General features: G+C 52.9%; 2 protein-coding genes across 2 annotated transcripts in view; one reads left to right on the top strand and one right to left on the bottom strand.

The window, feature by feature from the left end:
• The window catches only part of adamts13 (ADAM metallopeptidase with thrombospondin type 1 motif, 13), a 77,116-nt gene that overhangs the window by 23,532 nt on the left and 34,446 nt on the right, over positions 1–19,138 (top strand). Inside the window, exons 15-20 of the mRNA XM_085965220.1 lie at positions 1,516–1,596; positions 5,370–5,551; positions 6,808–6,943; positions 9,724–9,853; positions 14,515–14,694; positions 16,259–16,463. Of these exons, the coding sequence (XP_085821346.1) occupies positions 1,516–1,596; positions 5,370–5,551; positions 6,808–6,943; positions 9,724–9,853; positions 14,515–14,694; positions 16,259–16,463 (914 nt within the window). The remainder of the gene's footprint in view (positions 1–1,515; positions 1,597–5,369; positions 5,552–6,807; positions 6,944–9,723; positions 9,854–14,514; positions 14,695–16,258; positions 16,464–19,138) is intronic.
• LOC147101560 (uncharacterized) overlaps positions 11,763–19,138 on the bottom strand; it is a 43,794-nt gene continuing 36,418 nt past the window's right edge. Inside the window, exon 2 of the mRNA XM_085965219.1 lies at positions 11,763–13,889. Within this exon, the coding sequence (XP_085821345.1) occupies positions 12,174–13,148 (975 nt within the window). The 5' untranslated portion in view covers positions 13,149–13,889 and the 3' untranslated portion in view covers positions 11,763–12,173. The remainder of the gene's footprint in view (positions 13,890–19,138) is intronic.

Here is a 19,138-nt window from a genome sequence, read left to right as displayed (position 1 = left end):
AGGTCGTGGCGCGGCCGTTTACCTTTATGTCCATCATGGACCTGGCTAGTTGGTGAGGTCTAGACTGGTCCAGTGTAACGGAGGCCAGCGTAGGGTCAGGCGCGTCGCTGTAGTCATCAGGTGAGGCGGTGGGTGAGTCGGGGGCCCGTTGCAAAAATGGCGGCCAGAACGGATCACACATGGTCGAGGGCGTCCAAGATGGCGGCGCCCATGATCCACACGTGGCTGGAGGCGTCCAAGATGGCATCCAAGATGGCGGCCCACTCGGCCCACACGCGGCACTGCTGGAGTTTGGGGTAGGTTTAGCCTTGCAGACGCTGGCGTAGTGCCCGTTCTTCCCACAACCAGAGCAGGTGGCGTTTTTCGCCGGGCAGCGCGCTCTGGGGTGTTTGGCTTGGCCACAGAAGTAACACTTCGGGCCCCGGGACATCGCTGCAGAAGTTGGTCCGTTGGCGGGATGTGGCGGGGGTGGCGCGGTGCTGGGTGGCGGTCCTACCGTGTCCCAGGATGGTGGCGCTCGCGCCATCCACGATGCGGCCGTGCGGTCAGGTGAGTAGGCGTCCATATTCCGTTGGGCCACGTCTAGCGAAAGTGCGAGGGCCATGGCCTTCTTCAGGTCGAGTTCGCCCTGCTCTAACAGTCTCTGCCGGGTGTAGTTGGACCTGAGGCCCGCGACGAAGGCGTCCCGGACAAGTTCCTCCGTGTACACCGCGGCCGACACCTCTTTACATTTGCAGGCCCAGCCGAGCACCTTCAGCACCCGTAGGTATACTTCCATCGATTCCCCGGGTTGCTGTTTGCGGGACCCCAAGAGGTGTCTGGCGTAAACTTCATTTACCGGGCGTGCGTACTGTTCTTTAAGAAGGTCGAGGGCACCCTCATAGGTAGTCGCATCTTGGATGAGCGAATAAGCTTGGTGGTTCACCTTGGAGGTCAGAATTTTTAGTTTGTCGCCATCGTTTTGAACAGAATCAACGGAGGCTTCTAGGAAAAGTTCAAAGCATCGCAGCCAGTGTGCGAACTTGGTAGATGCATCCGCCTCTTGAGGGTCTAGTTCCAGGTGTGCTGGTTTGAGGATTTGCTCCATCGGAAAAATTTAGCTAATAAAATTGATGCGCTATCAATTACTGCGAAAGACTGGAAGTTAAGTGAGTAACAAACAGGCTTTTATTAGCTAAAGAACGAAGGCATGCCTCTAGTGGTCGACTGGTCCTGAATGCCTGGGGGACTGCAGAGCAGCCGCCTTTATACCAGGGCATATGGGTGGAGCCCGGGGGCGGAGCCAACTGAGGCATGCACAGACAGGTACAACAATGGGCAAGAGTGAACAACAGTGGAGTGAACAACAGTGAAGTGAACAACAGTGGTTTACCACAGGATGTATTGCCCTTGCACTCCCTCCCAGGGCAATATATCCTTCCTAAGGTGTGGCGCCCAGAACTGCTCCCAGTGCATCTCAGCTCACTGCAGCAAGTGCGCGACAACAACTAACGGTCTTTTATTTTTGAATTGCAGATTACATCACATTCCTCGCAGTCCCACCGCGTTCCACCAATGTCCAAGTCTCCAACAGCCAGGCTGTGTTCTCACATCTCGGTAAGGCACCGGAGAGAGGTTTCAGTCACCTTCACCGAAGTGAAAAGGGGGGGAAATCTCCGAGACCCCAGTCTCGGCCTCGGGAGGGTGACCAGGGCCGCCACTGGAGAGGGAGCGGCACTTTAAACCCGATAGAGGACAATAAAGCTGTCATAAATGGAGTGACATCAAATTTACATCGAATTTACATAAAATTACACAAAACTAATTTACATAAAATTATATCGAATTTACATAAAACTACAGAATTTCATATAATTTACATAAAATTACAAAGAATTACAGAGAATGTACAGCACAGAAACAGGCCATTCGGCCCAACTGGTCTGTGCCGGTGTTTCTGCTCCACACGAGCCTCCTCCCACCCTCTTCCTCTCACCCCATCAGCATATCCTTCGATTCCTTTCTCCCTTGTGTGTTTAATCCAGCTTCCCCTTAAAGGCATCTTTACTATTCGCCTCAACCACTCCCTGTGGGAGCGAGTTCCACATTCTCACCACTCTCTGGGTAAAGAAGTTTCTCCTGAATTTCCGATTGGATTTATTAGTGACTCTCTTATATTGATGGCCCCTAGTTCTGGTCTCCCCACAAGTGGGAACGTTCCCTCTATGTCTACCCTATCGAACTCTTCATAATTTTAAAGACCTCTGTCCGGTCACCCCTCAGCCTTCTCTTTTGTATAGAATCAGAGAATGGTTACAGCACAGAAGGAGGCCATTCGGTCCGTCGAGCCCGTGCCGGCTCTCTACAAGAGCACTTCAGCTCGTCCCACTCCCCGCCCTTTCCCCGGAGCCCTGCAAATCTTTTTCCTTCGGGTGCTTATCCAACTCCCTTTTGAAAGCCACGATTGAGTCTGCCTCCACCGCCCTCTCAGGCAGTGCATTCCAGATCATAACCACTCGCTGCGTAAAAAAGTTTTTCCTCATGTCGTCTTTGGTTCTTCTGCCAATCACCTTAAATCTGTGTCCTCTGGTTCTCGACCCTACACCCCTCCCTATCTCTGTAACCTCCTCCAGCCCTACACCCCTCCCTATCTCTGTAACCTCCTCCAGCCCCTACACCCCTCCCTATCTCTGCAACCTCCTCCAGCCCTACACCCCTCCCTATCTCTGCAACCTCCTCCAGCCCTACAACCCTCCCTATCTCTGTAACCTCCTCCAGCCCCTACACCCCTCCCTATCTCCGTAACCTCCTCCAGCCCCTACACCCCTCCCTATCTCTGCAACCTCCTCCAGCCCCTACACCCCTCCCTATCTCCGTAACCTCCTCCAGCCCCTACACCCCTCCCTATCTCTGCAACCTCCTCCAGCCCCTACACCCCTCCCTATCTCTGCAACCTCCTCCAGCCCTACACCCCTCCCTATCTCTGCAACCTCCTCCAGCCCTACAACCCTCCCTATCTCTGTAACCTCCTCCAGCCCCTACACCCCTCCCTATCTCTGTAACCTCCTCCAGCCCTACACCCCTCCCTATCTCTGTAACCTCCTCCAGCCTCTACACCCCTCCCTATCTCTGTAACCACCTCCAGCCCTACACCCCTCCCTATCTCTGTAACCTCCTCCAGCCCTACACCCCTCCCTATCCCTGTAACCTCCTCCAGCCCTACACCCCTCCCTATCTCTGTAACCTCCTTCAGCCCTACACCCCTCCCTATCTCTGCAACCTCCTTCAGCCCTACACCCCTCCCTATCTCTGTAACCACCTCCAGCCCTACACCCCTCCCTATCTCTGTAACCACCTCCAGCCCTACAACCCTCCCTATCTCTGTAACCTCCTCCAGCCCTACACCCCTCCCTATCTCTGTAACCACCTCCAGCCCTACAACCCTCCCTATCTCTGTAACCTCCTCCAGCCCTACACCCCTCCCTATCTCTGTAACCACCTCCAGCCCTACAACCCTCCCTATCTCTGTAACCTCCTCCAGCCCTACACCCCTCCCTATCTCTGTAACCTCCTTCAGCCCTACACCCCTCCCTATCTCTGCAACCTCCTTCAGCCCTACACCCCTCCCTATCTCTGTAACCACCTCCAGCCCTACACCCCTCCCTATCTCTGTAACCACCTCCAGCCCTACAACCCTCCCTATCTCTGTAACCTCCTCCAGCCCTACACCCCTCCCTATCTCTGTAACCACCTCCAGCCCTACACCCCTCCCTATCTCTGTAACCACCTCCAGCCCTACACCCCTCCCTATCTCTGTAACCACCTCCAGCCCTACAACCCTCCCTATCTCTGTAACCTCCTCCAGCCCTACACCCCTCCCTATCTCTGTAACCTCCTTCAGCCCTACACCCCTCCCTATCTCTGCAACCTCCTCCAGCCCCTACACCCCTCCCTATCTCTGTAACCACCTCCAGCCCTACACCCCTCCCTATCTCTGTAACCACCTCCAGCCCTACAACCCTCCCTATCTCTGTAACCTCCTCCAGCCCTACACCCCTCCCTATCTCTGTAACCACCTCCAGCCCTACACCCCTCCCTATCTCTGTAACCACCTCCAGCCCTACACCCCTCCCTATCTCTGTAACCACCTCCAGCACTACACCCCTCCCTATCTCTGTAACCACCTCCAGCCCTACACCCCTCCCTATCTCTGTAACCACCTCCAGCCCTACAACCCTCCCTATCTCTGTAACCTCCTCCAGCCCTACACCCCTCCCTATCTCTGTAACCTCCTTCAGCCCTACACCCCTCCCTATCTCTGCAACCTCCTTCAGCCCTACACCCCTCCCTATCTCTGTAACCACCTCCAGCCCTACACCCCTCCCTATCTCTGTAACCACCTCCAGCCCTACAACCCTCCCTATCTCTGTAACCTCCTCCAGCCCTACACCCCTCCCTATCTCTGTAACCACCTCCAGCCCTACACCCCTCCCTATCTCTGTAACCACCTCCAGCCCTACACCCCTCCCTATCTCTGTAACCACCTCCAGCCCTACAACCCTCCCTATCTCTGTAACCTCCTCCAGCCCCTACACCCCTCCCTATCTCTGCAACCTCCTCCAGCCCCTACACCCCTCCCTATCTCTGCAACCTCCTCCAGCCCCTACACCCCTCCCTATCTCCGTAACCACCACCCGCTCTACACCCCTCCCTATCTCTGTAACCTCCTCCAGCCCCTACAACCCTCCCTATCTCTGTAACCTCCTCCAGCCCTACACCCCTCCGTATCTCTGTAACCACCTCCAGCCCTACAACCCTCCCTATCTCTGTAACCTCCTCCAGCCCCTACACCCCTCCCTATCTCTGTAACCTCCTCCAGCCCCTACACCCCTCCCTATCTCCATAACCTCCTCCAGCCCCTACACCCCTCCCTATCTCTGTAACCTCCTCCGGCCCCTACACCCCTCCCTATCTCCATAACCTCCTCCGGCCCCTACACCCCTCCCTATCTCTGTAACCTCCTCCAGCTCTTACACCCCTCCCTATCTCTGTAACCTCCTCCGGCCCCTACAACCCTCCGGCATCTCTGCGTGCCTCAAATTCCGGCCTCTTGAGCATCCCCCTGACTTCCTTCACCCCACCATTGGCGGCCGTGCCTTCTGCCGTCTCGGCCCTAAGCTCTGGAATTCCTTCCCTAAACCTCTCAGTCTCTCTCTCTTCCTTTAAGTCGCTCCTTAAAACCTTCCATCTTTGATCAAGCTTTTGGTCACCTGCCCTAGTATTTCCCTGTGTGGCTCAGTCGGTGTCAAACTTTGCGTCTGATTAACGCTCCTGTGAAATGCCTGGGGACGTTAAAGGTGCTATATAAATGCAAGTTGTTGTTGTTGCAGCGGTAAAGGTTAAAGGTCAGTATGTGGTCGCCGGCGCCAAGAAGATCTCGCTCAACACCTCGTACCCGAGCAGTCTGGAGGACAACAGGGTCATGTACAGGCTGCACCTGACCCAGCAGAAATGGCCGGACACTGAGGAGATCATCATCGATGGACCCACGCACGACACCATCGAAATACAGGTGGGGGGGCGAAATAAATAAAATCATTCGCCGCACTGTCGGAGGGGCAGTACTGAGGGAGCGCTGCACTGTCGGAGGGGCAGTACTGAGGGAGCGCCGCACTGTCGGAGGGGCAGTACTGAGGGAGCGCTGCACTGTGGGAGGGCGGTACTGAGGGAGCGCCGCACTGTCGGAGGGGCAGTACTGAGGGAGCGCCGCACTGTCGGAGGGGCAGTACTGAGGGAGCGCCGCACTGTCGGAGGGGCAGTACTGAGGGAGCGCCGCACTGTCGGAGGGGCAGTACTGAGGGAGCGCCGCACTGTCGGAGGGGCAGTACTGAGGGAGCGCCGCACTGTCGGAGGGGCAGTACTGAGGGAGCGCCGCACTGTCGGAGGGCGGTACTGAGGGAGCGCTGCACTGTCGGAGGGCGGTACTGAGGGAGCGCTGCACTGTCGGAGGGGCAGCACTGAGGGAGCGCTGCACTGTCGGAGGGGCAGCACTGAGGGAACGCCGCACCGTCGGAGGGGCAGTACTGAGGGAGCGCCGCACTGTCGGAGGGGCAGTACTGAGGGAGCGCCGCACTGTCGGAGGGGCAGTACTGAGGGACGCTGCACTGTCGGAGGGCAGTACTGAGGGAGCGCTGCACTGTCGGAGGGCGGTACTGAGGGAGTGCTGCACTGTCGGAGGGGCAGTACTGAGGGAGCGCTGCACTGTCGGAGGGGCAGTACTGAGGGAGCGCTGCACTGTCGGAGGGGCAGTACTGAGGGAGCGCTGCACTGTCGGAGGGCAGTACTGAGGGAGCGCCGCACTGTCGGAGGGGCAGTACTGAGGGAGTGCTGCACTGTCGGAGGGGCAGTACTGAGGGAGCGCTGCACTGTCGGAGGGGCAGTACTGAGGGAGCGCTGCACTGTCGGAGGGCAGTACTGAGGGAGCGCTGCACTGTCGGAGGGGCAGTACTGAGGGAGCGCTGCACTGTCGGAGGGGCAGTACTGAGGGAGCGCTGCACTGTCGGAGGGGCAGTACTGAGGGAGCGCTGCACTGTCGGAGGGGCAGTACTGAGGGAGCGCTGCACTGTCGGAGGGCAGTACTGAGGGAGCGCTGCACTGTCGGAGGGGCAGTACTGAGGGAGTGCTGCACTGTCGGAGGGGCCATCTTTCGGTTTTCACATCCCGATTCCTGAGAATTCATTTTTTAATGTGCCAGTGTCCAGAGGGATTCCTCGCTGCTCCAAGTATTCGTAAAATTTCCCACATGGTTTTTTTCCCTTGTAATCCTAGGTGTACCGGAAATACGGGAAGCAGTACGGCCATATTGTGAATCCCAACATCACTTACAGTCTCTACATTCCGAAGCAGGAATATTCGTACATCTGGCTCCCAGTTACTGAAGCGTGTTCAGCAAGCTGTGGGGCAGGTGAGGAACACATTAATATTCCGAGTCAGTGGTTTGTTATTTAATGACTTCATGCAGTAGTCACACCAATCATTCCTGTTTAATCAGCAGGGTAAGGATTACTCGCCGTGTAACTGTACAGAGTCACTGTTTATTCAGGGTGAGGGTCACTCACTGTGTTACTGTACAGAGTCACTGTTTATTCAGGGTGAGGGTCACTCACTGTGTAACTGTACAGAGTCACTGTTTATTCAGGGTGAGGGTCACTCGCCGTGTAACTACAGAGTCACTGTTTATTCAGGGTGAGGGTCACTCGCCGTGTAACTGTACAGAGTCACTGTTTATTCAGGGTAAGGGTCACTCACTGTAACTGTACAGAGTCACTGTTTATTCAGGGTGAGGGTTACTCACTGTGTAACTGTACAGAGTCACTGTTTATTCAGAGTGAGGGTCACTCACTGTAACTGTACAGAGTCACTGTTTATTCAGGGTGAGGGTCACTCGCCGTGTAACTGTACAGAGTCACTGTTTATTCAGGGTGAGGGTCACTCGCTGTGTAACTGTACAGAGTCACTGTTTATTCAGGGTAAGGGTCACTCACTGTAACTGTACAGAGTCATTGTTTATTCAGGGTAAGGGTCACTCACTGTAACTGTACAGAGTCACTGTTTATTCAGGGTGAGGGTCACTCACTAACTGTACAGAATCACTGTTTATTCAGGGTGAGGGTTACTCACCGTGTAACTGTACAGAGTCACTGTTTATTCAGGGTAAGGGTCACTCACTGTAACTGTACAGAATCACTGTTTATTCAGGGTGAGGGTTACTCACCGTGTAACTGTACAGAGTCACTGTTTATTCAGGGTAAGGGTCACTCACTGTAACTGTACAGAGTCACTGTTTATTCAGGGTAAGGGTCACTCACTGTGTAACTGTACAGAGTCACTGTTTATTCAGGGTAAGGGTCACTCACCGTGTAACTGTACAGAGTCACTGTTTATTCAGGGTAAGGGTCACTCACTGTAACTGTACAGAGTCACTGTTTATTCAGGGTAAGGGTCACTCACAGTGTATCTGTACAGAGTCACTGTTTATTCAGAGTGAGGGTCACTCACTGTGTAACTGTACAGAGTCACTGATTATTCAGGGTAAGGGTCACTCACTGTGTAACTGTACAGAGTCACTGTTTATTCAGGGTAAGGGTCACTCACTGTGTAACTGTACAGTCACTGTTTATTCAGAGTGAGGGTCACTCACTGTAACTGTACAGAGTCACTGTTTATTCAGAGTAAGGGTCACTCACTGTAACTGTACAGAGTCACTGTTTATTCAGAGTAAGGGTTGCTCACTGTGTAACTGTACAGAGTCACTGTTTATTCAGGGTAAGGGTCACTCACTGTGTAACTGTACAGAGTCACTGTTTATTCAGGGTGAGGGTCACTCACTGTGTAACTGTACAGAGTCACTGTTTATTCAGGGTAAGGGTCACTCACTGTATCTGTACAGAGTCACTGTTTATTCAGGGTAAGGGTCACTCACTGTATCTGTACAGAGTCACTGTTTATTCAGAGTGAGGGTCACTCACCGTGTAACTGTACAGAGTCACTGTTTATTCAGAGTAAGTGTCACTCACTGTGTAACTGTACAGAGTCACTGTTTATTCAGAGTGAGGGTCACTCACTGTAACTGTACAGAGTCACTGTTTATTCAGAGTAAGGGTCACTCACTGTGTAACTGTACAGAGTCACTGTTTATTCAGGGTAAGGGTCACTCACTGTGTAACTGTACAGAGTCACTGTTTATTCAGAGTGAGGGTCACTCACTGTAACTGTACAGAGTCACTGTTTATTCAGAGTGAGGGTCACTCACTGTAACTGTACAGAGTCACTGTTTATTCAGGGTAAGGGTCACTCACTGTAACTGTACAGAGTCACTGTTTATTCAGGGTAAGGGTCACTCACTGTGTAACTGTACAGAGTCACTGTTTATTCAGAGTGAGGGTCACTCACTGTAACTGTACAGAGTCACTGTTTATTCAGAGTGAGGGTCACTCACTGTGTAACTGTACAGAGTCACTGTTTATTCAGAGTGAGGGTCACTCACTGTAACTGTACAGAGTCACTGTTTATTCAGAGTGAGGGTCACTCACTGTGTATCTGTACAGAGTCACTGTTTATTCAGGGTAAGGGTCACTCACTGTGTAACTGTACAGAGTCACTGTTTATTCAGAGTGAGGGTCACTCACTGTAACTGTACAGAGTCACTGTTTATTCAGAGTGAGGGTCACTCACTGTAACTGTACAGAGTCACTGGTCTAGAAATTCCCCTCGAGCCCCGTTTGGGGTGCTAAATCAGAAAAGCTGGAAAAGTTAGCACCAGGTGCTAACCTCTTCCGGCCTTTAGAAAATTCCCACTTTTTGCTCCAAGAGGGAAGTGGAGCACTAAATCAAACACTCCACTTCCTCCTTGGAGCGCAAGGGTGGGGGGAGCTCGCGACCCGGGACGCACGGCTCGGCAGCACCACCCACTGGGCCGCGTGGCGCTGATGCATTGCAGTGGCTCTTCCTTGAATTAAAGGGAAGGGCCACACGCTGCGAACTCCGTAGTTTTTTTTTTAACTTACCTGCAGCACCGGGGAGCGGAGGTGCCGCACAATCAGCTGCGTGACTGCACACAGTCACTGATTATTCAGCAGCTTAAGGATTGCTCACTGTGTGACTGTCGACCTTCCCAGCTGACCATAGCTTTGTAGACCTGGGTGACGAAGACCACTGTTTCTGGTGTATTTTGCACTGTTGCAGGAACTGCGAGGGTCCATTATGAGTGTGCTGACCACAGCTCAAAGGAAAAGGTGGAACTGCAGAACTGCTCGCAGTCAACGAGGCCTCCTGATAGGCTGGAGCCATGTGACACTACACCGTGCCCTCCCTGGTAAGGCTGTTAGTGAAATCTTCTCACTGGGGTACGGGTTCCACAGACACTGACTCTCACTGGGGTAAGGGTTCCACAGACACTGACTCTCACTGGGGTACAGGTTCCACAGACACTGACTCTCACTGGGGTACGGGTCCCACAGACACTGACTCTCACTGGGGTATGGGTTCCACAGACACTGACTCTCACTGGGGTACGGGTTCCACACACACTGACTCTCACTGGGGTACGGGTTCCACAGACACTGACTCTCACTGGGGTACGGGTTCCACAGACACTGACTCTCACTGGGGTACGGGTTCCACAGACACTGACTCTCAGTGGGGTACGGGTTCCACAGACACTGACTCTCCAGTGAGAACGTGTTCCACACACACTGACTCTCACTGGGGTATGGGTTCCACAGACACTGACTCTCACTGGGGTACGGGTTCCACAGACACTGACTCTCACTGGGGTACGGGTTCCACAGACACTGACTCTCACTGGGGTACGGGTTCCACAGACACTGACTCTCACTGGGGTATGGGTTCCACAGACACTGACTCTCACTGGGGTACGGGTTCCACAGACACTGACTCTCACTGGGGAATGGGTTCCACAGACACTGACTCTCACTGGGGTACGGGTTCCACGGGCACTGACTCTCACTGGGGTACGGGTTCCACAGACACTGACTCTCACTGGGGTACGGGTTCCACAGACACTGACTCTCACTGGGGTACGGGTTCCACAGACACTGACTCTCACTGGGGTACAGTTCCACAGACACTGACTCTCACTGGGGTACGGGTTCCACAGACACTGACTCTCACTGGGGTATGGGTTCCACACACACTGACTCTCACTGGGGTACGGGTTCCACAGACACTGACTCTCACTAGGGTACGGGTTCCACAGACACTGACTCTCACTGGGGTACGGGTTCCACAGACACTGACTCTCACTGGGGTACGGGTTCCACACACACTGACTCTCACTGGGGTACGGGTTCCACACACACTGACACTCACTGGGGTACGGGTTCCACAGACACTGACTCTCACTGGGGTACGGGTTCCACACACACTGACTCTCACTGGGGTACGGGTTCCACAGACACTGACTCTCACTGGGGTACTGGTTCCACAGACACTGACTCTCACTGGGGTACGGGTTCCACAGACACTGACTCTCACTGGGGTACGGGTTCCACAGACACTGACTCTCACTGGGGTACGGGTTCCACAGACACTGTCTCTCACTGGGGTACGGGTTCCACGGGCACTGACTCTCACTGGGGTACGGGTTCCACGGGCACTGACTCTCACTGGGGTACGGGTTCCACAGACACTGACTCTCACTGGGGTACGGGTTCCACACACACTGACTCTCACTGGGGTACGGGTTCCACACACACTGACACTCACTGGGGTACGGGTTCCACAGACACTGACTCTCACTGGGGTACGGGTTCCACACACACTGACTCTCACTGGGGTACGGGTTCCACAGACACTGACTCTCACTGGGGTACTGGTTCCACAGACACTGACTCTCACTGGGGTACGGGTTCCACAGACACTGACTCTCACTGGGGTACGGGTTCCACAGACACTGACTCTCACTGGGGTACGGGTTCCACAGACACTGTCTCTCACTGGGGTACGGGTTCCACGGGCACTGACTCTCACTGGGGTACGGGTTCCACGGGCACTGACTCTCACTGGGGTACGGGTTCCACGGGCGCTGGCCTTCCCTCTAGTACATCACATTGCGTGAAGTAATTTCTCCTCTTTTCCCCTCTGGCCTTATTTCTGCTCAACCTCCTGTCCCGTCAAAAGGAGCAGTTTTCTGTTATGACCTTTCTGCCGACTCGGGAGTGGTGTGTCTTATGTTCATTAATAAATAGACATTCTTATTATGAACACAGCTAGCTTTTGCTAGTTATTTTATTGAGCACATGTGGACTAGGTACAGTATCTGTAGAGGCTTCCATCTTGACTGCTGCCTTGTGGGTAGCCTAGTGCCTCATGGGTAATGTAGTCTTAATATACGTACAGCTGGGTGGTGTAGTCTTATATATACAGCTCTACGGCTCCACCTAGTGTCCACTATAGAATGACATGTTATTGATCATTACATCCTCCTTTCTTTGAGGTTTAACAAAATCAATATCAATCAACTTTCAAGAAAACAATAAAGATAATATCAGTAACACTTTTGTTAGTGCTCTATAAACATAAACATTTTCAAAACAGTCAACACATTTTCAAAGCTTTACATTGTACTCAAAGATTAAGTCTATCAGGCTCTTTTACTTCACGTGTGGATCTTCTCAACACGGGTAAGTCTGATGTGTCTTCATGAGATTGTTCTGGCAGTGAATGACAAGATGCAGTTGCGGCATTGTCATCAATCTGCTCTTGTATAGATCGAGGTCTCCTTGCGATCTTTGCTTGGAGAGGGTTTCAGTGTTTCCTTCACTCTTCATGCCATAACTCTCAATGTAGTCAATGCACTCTCGAAAAACTGCTGGCAACTGGATCCCATCATACAGCATAGTCCTCTCAGCAGCCTCGGCTAATGGAACACCAAAGATTGGCCTGAGGGAAGAAGGAGTATCCACCGGAACTGCTTCCTGCTCTGGTGCAGGCTTCTTCTTTTTCTTTTGCTCTTTCCACTGCTTAACAACATCTGCTGCAGTTATATCTTTGGACTTTTTCTCCTTGTGTTTTTCCTCTTTGTGCTTTTCTTCCTTTGGCTTCTCTTTGACCTTAAAGTCTTTTTCTTTCTTCTTGGAGAAACTAGGCTTTTTGAAGACATGGATACCCTTTGGCCTTTTCATCCTTGATGGGCTCTCTGCTTCATCACCTGAGTCATCTGGTCTGCTTATGGCACAGTTTATATGGTAGACTCTCTTGACCAGTTCTAAGTCTTCAGAAGCTTTGTCACCTTGTATCGAATCAAGTCTTTCAGCCACAACAGAAAACATGAGATGATGCACTTTGCCTTTGACTGTCACTTTAAGTCTGCATACACCTAAGCTACCTATTTTCTGTCCATTATAGCTCTTCAGTAGTACTGACTTTTTCTGTATTTTGGGCTTTTCTTTCATATTTTTTATGTCACTCATACTGATTAAGTTTGCTTTTGCCCCAGTGTCCAGTTTCAATGTAACTAATGCTCCATTTATCTGCAGTGGGATCATCCATTTGTCCACTTTTACTGCATTGACTTTATGTTCAGCGTTGTCCATTTCTGAGGGCTGCACATTTTCTGTATCTTTTTTGATATCGTCACATGACACCATTCCTACAAAAAATGTCTCACTTAAATCAGTGTCCTTAATTACATTAACTCATTGCCCTTTCTTAGTTTTTACTTTTGAAAAGCATTGTTTGGCAAAGTGATTCTTTCCATTACACTTTGTGCACATTTTTCCAAACGCTGGGCATTGTCTTAACTGGTGTTTGTAACCACAGCGTTTACAATTAAAAATTTCATCCTCCGATTGCTTTTCATTTCTGTTCTGCCCACGTTTCTTCCCCTTGTAGGACACAGCACCGACAGCAGCATTATCACTCATTACAATCGCATCATTATTGATTTCACTGAAAGTCTTCGCGTGCTTTCGAGCTAGCTTGCTGGCTTGGCATATTTTCACCGTATTTTCCAAATTTAGTTCGGTTTCTCTCAACAGACGTTCCCTGACTTTTTTTATCATGAATACCAAACACAATCTGGTCACGAATCATGGATGCTTTGAGCTCAGAGAAATTACATGTCTGTGCTTTCAGTTTCAGATCAGTTATAAAGCTATCAAAAGTCTCATTTTGTTGCTGTGTCCGAGAACGGAAGATGTATCTTTCATACGTCCCATTCTTTTTGGGAGAGCAATGTGCATCAAAATTTTTTAGCACATCTTTTAATTTTTCTCTGTTCTCCTCTGGATTAAATACAAATGTATTAAATACCTCTATCGCCTGTGGGCCTGCAACCGTAAGCAGCAACGCTATCTTCCTTGCGTCTGGCTTCGTACCGAATCCAATGGCTGCAATGTAGAGTTCGAATTGTTGTTTAAAAGTCTGCCAATTGTAGTCGATTTTTTCTGTGAGTTTCAAACGCTCTGGTGGCTTCAAATTCTCCATGTCGCTTTTCACAATTTTCAGCAGATCTTTACAACCCTGGTACCATCTTATGTTCATTAATAAATAGACATTCTTATTCTGAACACAGCTAGCTTTTGCTAGTTACTTTATTGAGCACATGTGGACTAGGTACAGTATCTGTAGAGGCTTCCATCTTGACTGCTGCCTTGTGGGTAGCCTAGTGCCTCATGGGTAATGTAGTCTTAATATACATACAGCTGGGTAGTGTAGTCTTATATACATACAGCTATATACAGCTATACAGCTCCACCTAGTGTCCACTATAGAATGACATGTTATTGATCATTACACACATTGCGTGAAGTAATTTCTCCTCTTTTCCCCTCTGGCCTTATTTCTGCTCAACCTCCTGTCCCGTCAAAAGGAGCAGTTTTCTGTTATGACCTTTCTGCCGACTCGGGAGTGCTGTGTGGCCCCTGAGCTTTCGAATTAGAATGAGCCCCTTCGATGCACAAACCCGGTGTTCCGGCCCGTGACCTCTCCTGTTCTCGGCCCGTGTCTGTGCAGGTGGGAGGCAGGTGAGTTCGGTGCGTGCAACGTCTCCTGTGGCGGAGGACAGCGAGAAAGAGATGTTCGGTGCCTGAAGCAAGAGGCGCTCGAGAGGCAACAGACGTCTGATGCTGACTGTGTGGACACTCCCAGACCCGAGTCAGTGCAAACGTGTAACAGCCAAGCCTGCCCCGTCAGGTACGTGGTCCGCGGGGGGGGGGGGGGACGCGAGGGTTGGGGGGAGCGGGGGACGGGGGGAGCGAGGGGCGAGGGAGGGAGGGGCGAGGGACAGGGGGGGCAAGGGAGTGAGGAGCGGGGGAGGGAGTGAGGGGCGGGGGAGGGAGGGACGGGGGAGGGAGGTGGAGTGAGGGGCGGGGGAGGGAGGGAGGAGGAGTGAGGGGCGGGGGAGGGAGGGAGGGGGAGTGTGGGGTGGGGGAGGGCGTGACGGGGGGAGCGAGGGACACCGAAACCTCTCCTCATCTTGTAAACCTCTATCAGGCCACCTCTTAACCTTCTCTGTTTCAAGGGGAACGGTCCTAACATTTCCAACCTCTCCTCATAACTGAAGCCCCTCATCCCGGGTAACATCCTGTAAACCTCCTCTGTACCCTTTCGAAGGCCTTTACATCTTTCCTGACTTGTGCCAGTGCCAGTTGTCTGACCGGAGACCATCGCACTCCTACAATGCCTCTGCTGGGGTCCATTGGCACTCGCTGTGTCTTGCACCGTCCTCCATTGTCTGCAGTTTTTGTTCCCCCTCACCCCCTGCAAACTCCTCCCATCCTCTCCTGATGGTTCCCTGGGCACCTGTTGCCCTCCCCCCCCGCCCCGCACGTGTTGTCTGTTCTTCATGCACCAACAGGCAGTGAGCGAATGCTGGCTATTCGACTGTGGAGCTCCTGACAACCTGGCCCGATCCTCTCCTCATCCGACATCCAGACACACGCACTATCCGGCAGGGGGTCACTGGATTAGGATCAGGAGCGGGAACCCTGGCTGAATTTCCCCTCCCTATCCCAGGCTGCTTACACCAGGCTCTGACAAGAAGCACAGAGTACAAAAGCCAGGAAGTTGTGCAAACCTAATAAAACACTAGTTTGGCCTCAGCTGGAGTATTGTGTCCAATTCAGAGCACCACACTTTGGGAAGCGCGTGAAGGAGTTGGAGAGGGTGCAGAAGAGATTTACGAGAATGATTCCAGGGATGAGGGACTTCAGTTACGTGGATAGACTGGAGAAGCTGGGGTTGTTCTCCTTGGAGCAGAGAAGGCGAAGAGGAGATTTGATAGAGGTGTTCAAAATCATGAAGTGTTTCGATAGAGTAAATAAAGAGATACTGTTTCCAATGGCTGAAGGGTCGATAACCAGAGGGCACATATTTAAGGTGATTGGCAAAAGAACCAGAGGCGACATGAGAAAAAACTCTTTTACACAGCGAGTTGTTGGATTTGGAATGCGCTGCCTGATGGGGCGGCGGAAACAGCTTCAATAGCAGCCTTCAAAAGGGAATTGGATAAATACTTGAAGGGGAAAAGATTGTAGGGATCTGGGGAAAGAGCGGGGGAGTGGGACTAACCGGCTTGCTCGTCGAAAGAGCCGGCGCAGACTCAATGGGCCGAATGGCCTCCTTCTGTGCATTACTACTCTATTATTCTACAAAACTATTCCGACCTCTTGAGGACTCTGGCTGCACGGTCTGATGATCAGTAATGTTCTCGGGGAGCTCAGCGCTAAGGCCTGTCCGTCCCATGTGTCGATTGCAGGTGGACAGTTTCGGAGTCGGGCGTCTGTTCCACTTCCTGCGGAGTTGGAGTTGTCGAGAGGTCAGTTACCTGCATCCAGTTCGTTAACGGGACAGACGTGGAGGTGAATGCGACGCTGTGCCCGGCGACAGCACAGCCCTCGGGGGTGGCACCATGTTTTGTCAGCATCTGTCCCTTCAAACTGGACCAGCCGCCCTGGTCAGAGGTAAATGCATCCCTCCTGCCCAGCAACTCTTAGTGTGTGTGTGTGTGTGAGACACTGCATGTATGTTGTGTATGAGCACATGTATGTGGCGAGTCCAAGCGCTTGTATGTGTCCCAGGAAGTATCCGCTGTTTAGCCTCAGTTTCAATGATCTTTTTACCTTGCACCTTTTGTAAAGAGCAATTATTTTACAGTTGGGGGAAATAAAGGCCAATTGTGAGTGGACCCTGACTCATTACTACCAACCGCCTGTAATTACATTGACAAAAATATGGAACAGAGTCACACACGGGCTGTTTGAGCAGCGATGTCAGCTTAGAGTCATAGAGTCATAGAGTAATACAGCACGGATAGAGGCCCTTCGGCCCATCGTGTCCATGCCGGCCATCAAGCCCTGTCTAATCTAATCCCATATTCCAGCATTTGGCCCGTAGCCTTGTATGCTATGGCATTTCAAATGCTCATCCAAATGCTTCTTAAATGTTGTGAGGGTTTCTGCCTCCACAACCCTTTCAGGCAGTGAGTTCCAGACTCCAACCACCCTCTGGGTGAAAAAGTTCTTTCTCAAATCCCCTCTAAACCTCCCGCCCTTTACCTTGAATCTATGCCCCCTAGTTATTGACCCCTCTACTAAGGGGAAAAGCTCCTCAGCATCCATCCTATCTATGCCCCTCACAATTTTGTACACCTCAATCATGTCCCCCCTCAGCCTCCTCTGCTCCAAGGAAAACAAACCCAATCTGCCCAGTCTCTCTTCATAGCTGAAGCGCTCCAGCCCTGGTAACATCCTGGTGAACCTCCTCTGCACCCTCTCTAACGCGATCACATCTTTCCTGTAGTGTGGCGACCAGAACTGCACACAGTATTCCAGCTGTGGCCTAACCAGTGTTTTATACAGCTCCATCATAACCTCCTTGCTCTTATATTCTATGCCTCGGCTAATGAAGGCAAGTATCCCATATGCCTTTTTTACCACCTTATCCACCTGTTCCGCCGCCTTCAGGGATCTGTGTACCTGCACACCCAGATCCCTCTGACCCTCCGTCTTGCCTAGGGTCTTTCCCTTCATTGTGTATTCCCTTGCCTTGTTAGACCCCCCAAAGTGCATCACCTCGCACTTTTCCGGGTTAAATTCCATTTGCCACTGTTCCGCCCATCTGACCAACCCATCTATATCGTTCTGCAGACTGAGGCTACCCTCCTCGCTATTTACCACCCTACCAATTTTAGTATCATCCGCGAATTTACTGATCATACCCTTTACATTCATATCCAAGTCATTAATGTAGACCACAAACAGCAAGGGACCCAGCACCGATCCCTGTGGTACCCCACTGGCCACAGGTTTCCAGTCACAAAAACAACCTTCGACCATCACCCTCTGCCTTCTGCCACTAAGCCAGTTTTGTATCCAATGTGCCAAGGCACCCTGGATTCCATGGCTCAGTTGGTAGCATTCTTGTGGGTTCGAGCCCCACACCAGAGACTTAATCCAGGCTGACACTCCCAGTGCAGTACTGAGGGAGTGCCGCACTGTCAGAGGGGCAGTACTGAGGGAGCGCCGCACTGTCGGAGGGGCAGTACTGAGGGAGCGCCGCACTGTCGGAGGGGCAGTACTGAGGGAGTGCCGCACTGTCAGAGGGGCCGTACTGAGGGAGCGCCGCACTGTCGGAGGGGCCGTACTGAGGGAGCGCCGCACTGTCGGAGGGGCAGTACTGAGGGAGCGCCGCACTGTCGGAGGGGCAGTACTGAGGGAGCGCCGCACTGTCGGAGGGGCAGTACTGAGGGAGCGCCGCACTGTCGGAGGGGCAGTACTGAGGGAGCGCCGCACTGTCGGAGGGGCAGTACTGAGGGAGCGCCGCACTGTCGGAGGGGCAGTACTGAGGGAGCGCCGCACTGTCAGAGGGGCAGTACTGAGGGAGCGCCGCACTGTCGGAGGGGCAGTACTGAGGGAGCGCCGCACTGTCAGAGGGGCAGTACTGAGGGAGCGCCGCACTGTCGGAGGGGCAGTACTGAGGGAGCGCCGCACTGTCAGAGGGGCAGTACTGAGGGAGTGCCGCACTGTCGGAGGGGCAGTACTGAGGGAGCGCCGCACTGTCGGAGGGACAGTATTGAGGGAGCGCCGCACTGTCGGAGGGGCAGTACTGAGGGAGTGCCGCACTGTTGGAGGGGCGGTGCTGAGGGAGCGCTGCACTGTCGGAGGGGCAGTACTGAGGGAGCGCCGCACTGTCGGAGGGGCGGTGCTGAGGGAGCGCCGCACTGTCGGAGGGGCAGTACTGAGGGAGTGCCGCACTGTCGGAGGGGCAGTACTGAGGGAGCGCCGCACTGTCGGAGGGGCAGTACTGAGGGAGTGCTGCACTGTCGGAGGGGCAGTACTGAGGGAGCGCTGCACTGTCGGAGGGGCAGCACTGAGGGAGCGCCGCACTGTCGGAGGGGCAGTACTGAGGGAGCGCCGCACTGTCGGAGGGGCAGCGCTGAGGGAGCGCCGCACTGTCGGAGGGGCAGCACTGAGGGAGGGGCAGTACTGAAGGAGCGCCGCACTGTCGGAGGGGCAGTACTGAGGGAGTGCTGCACTGTCGGAGGGGCAGTACTGAGGGAGGGGCAGTACTGAAGGAGCGCCGCACTGTCGGAGGGGCAGTACTGAGGGAGTGCTGCACTGTCGGAGGGGCAGTACTG

The sequence above is a fragment of the Somniosus microcephalus genome, chromosome 23, assembly GCF_052327205.1.
Source record: "Somniosus microcephalus isolate GS21.2 chromosome 23, FLI_Smic_1.0, whole genome shotgun sequence".
Lineage (NCBI taxonomy): Eukaryota > Metazoa > Chordata > Chondrichthyes > Squaliformes > Somniosidae > Somniosus > Somniosus microcephalus.
Note: the sequence above shows the minus strand (reverse complement) of the source record. Positions and strands in the feature narration are given on the sequence as shown.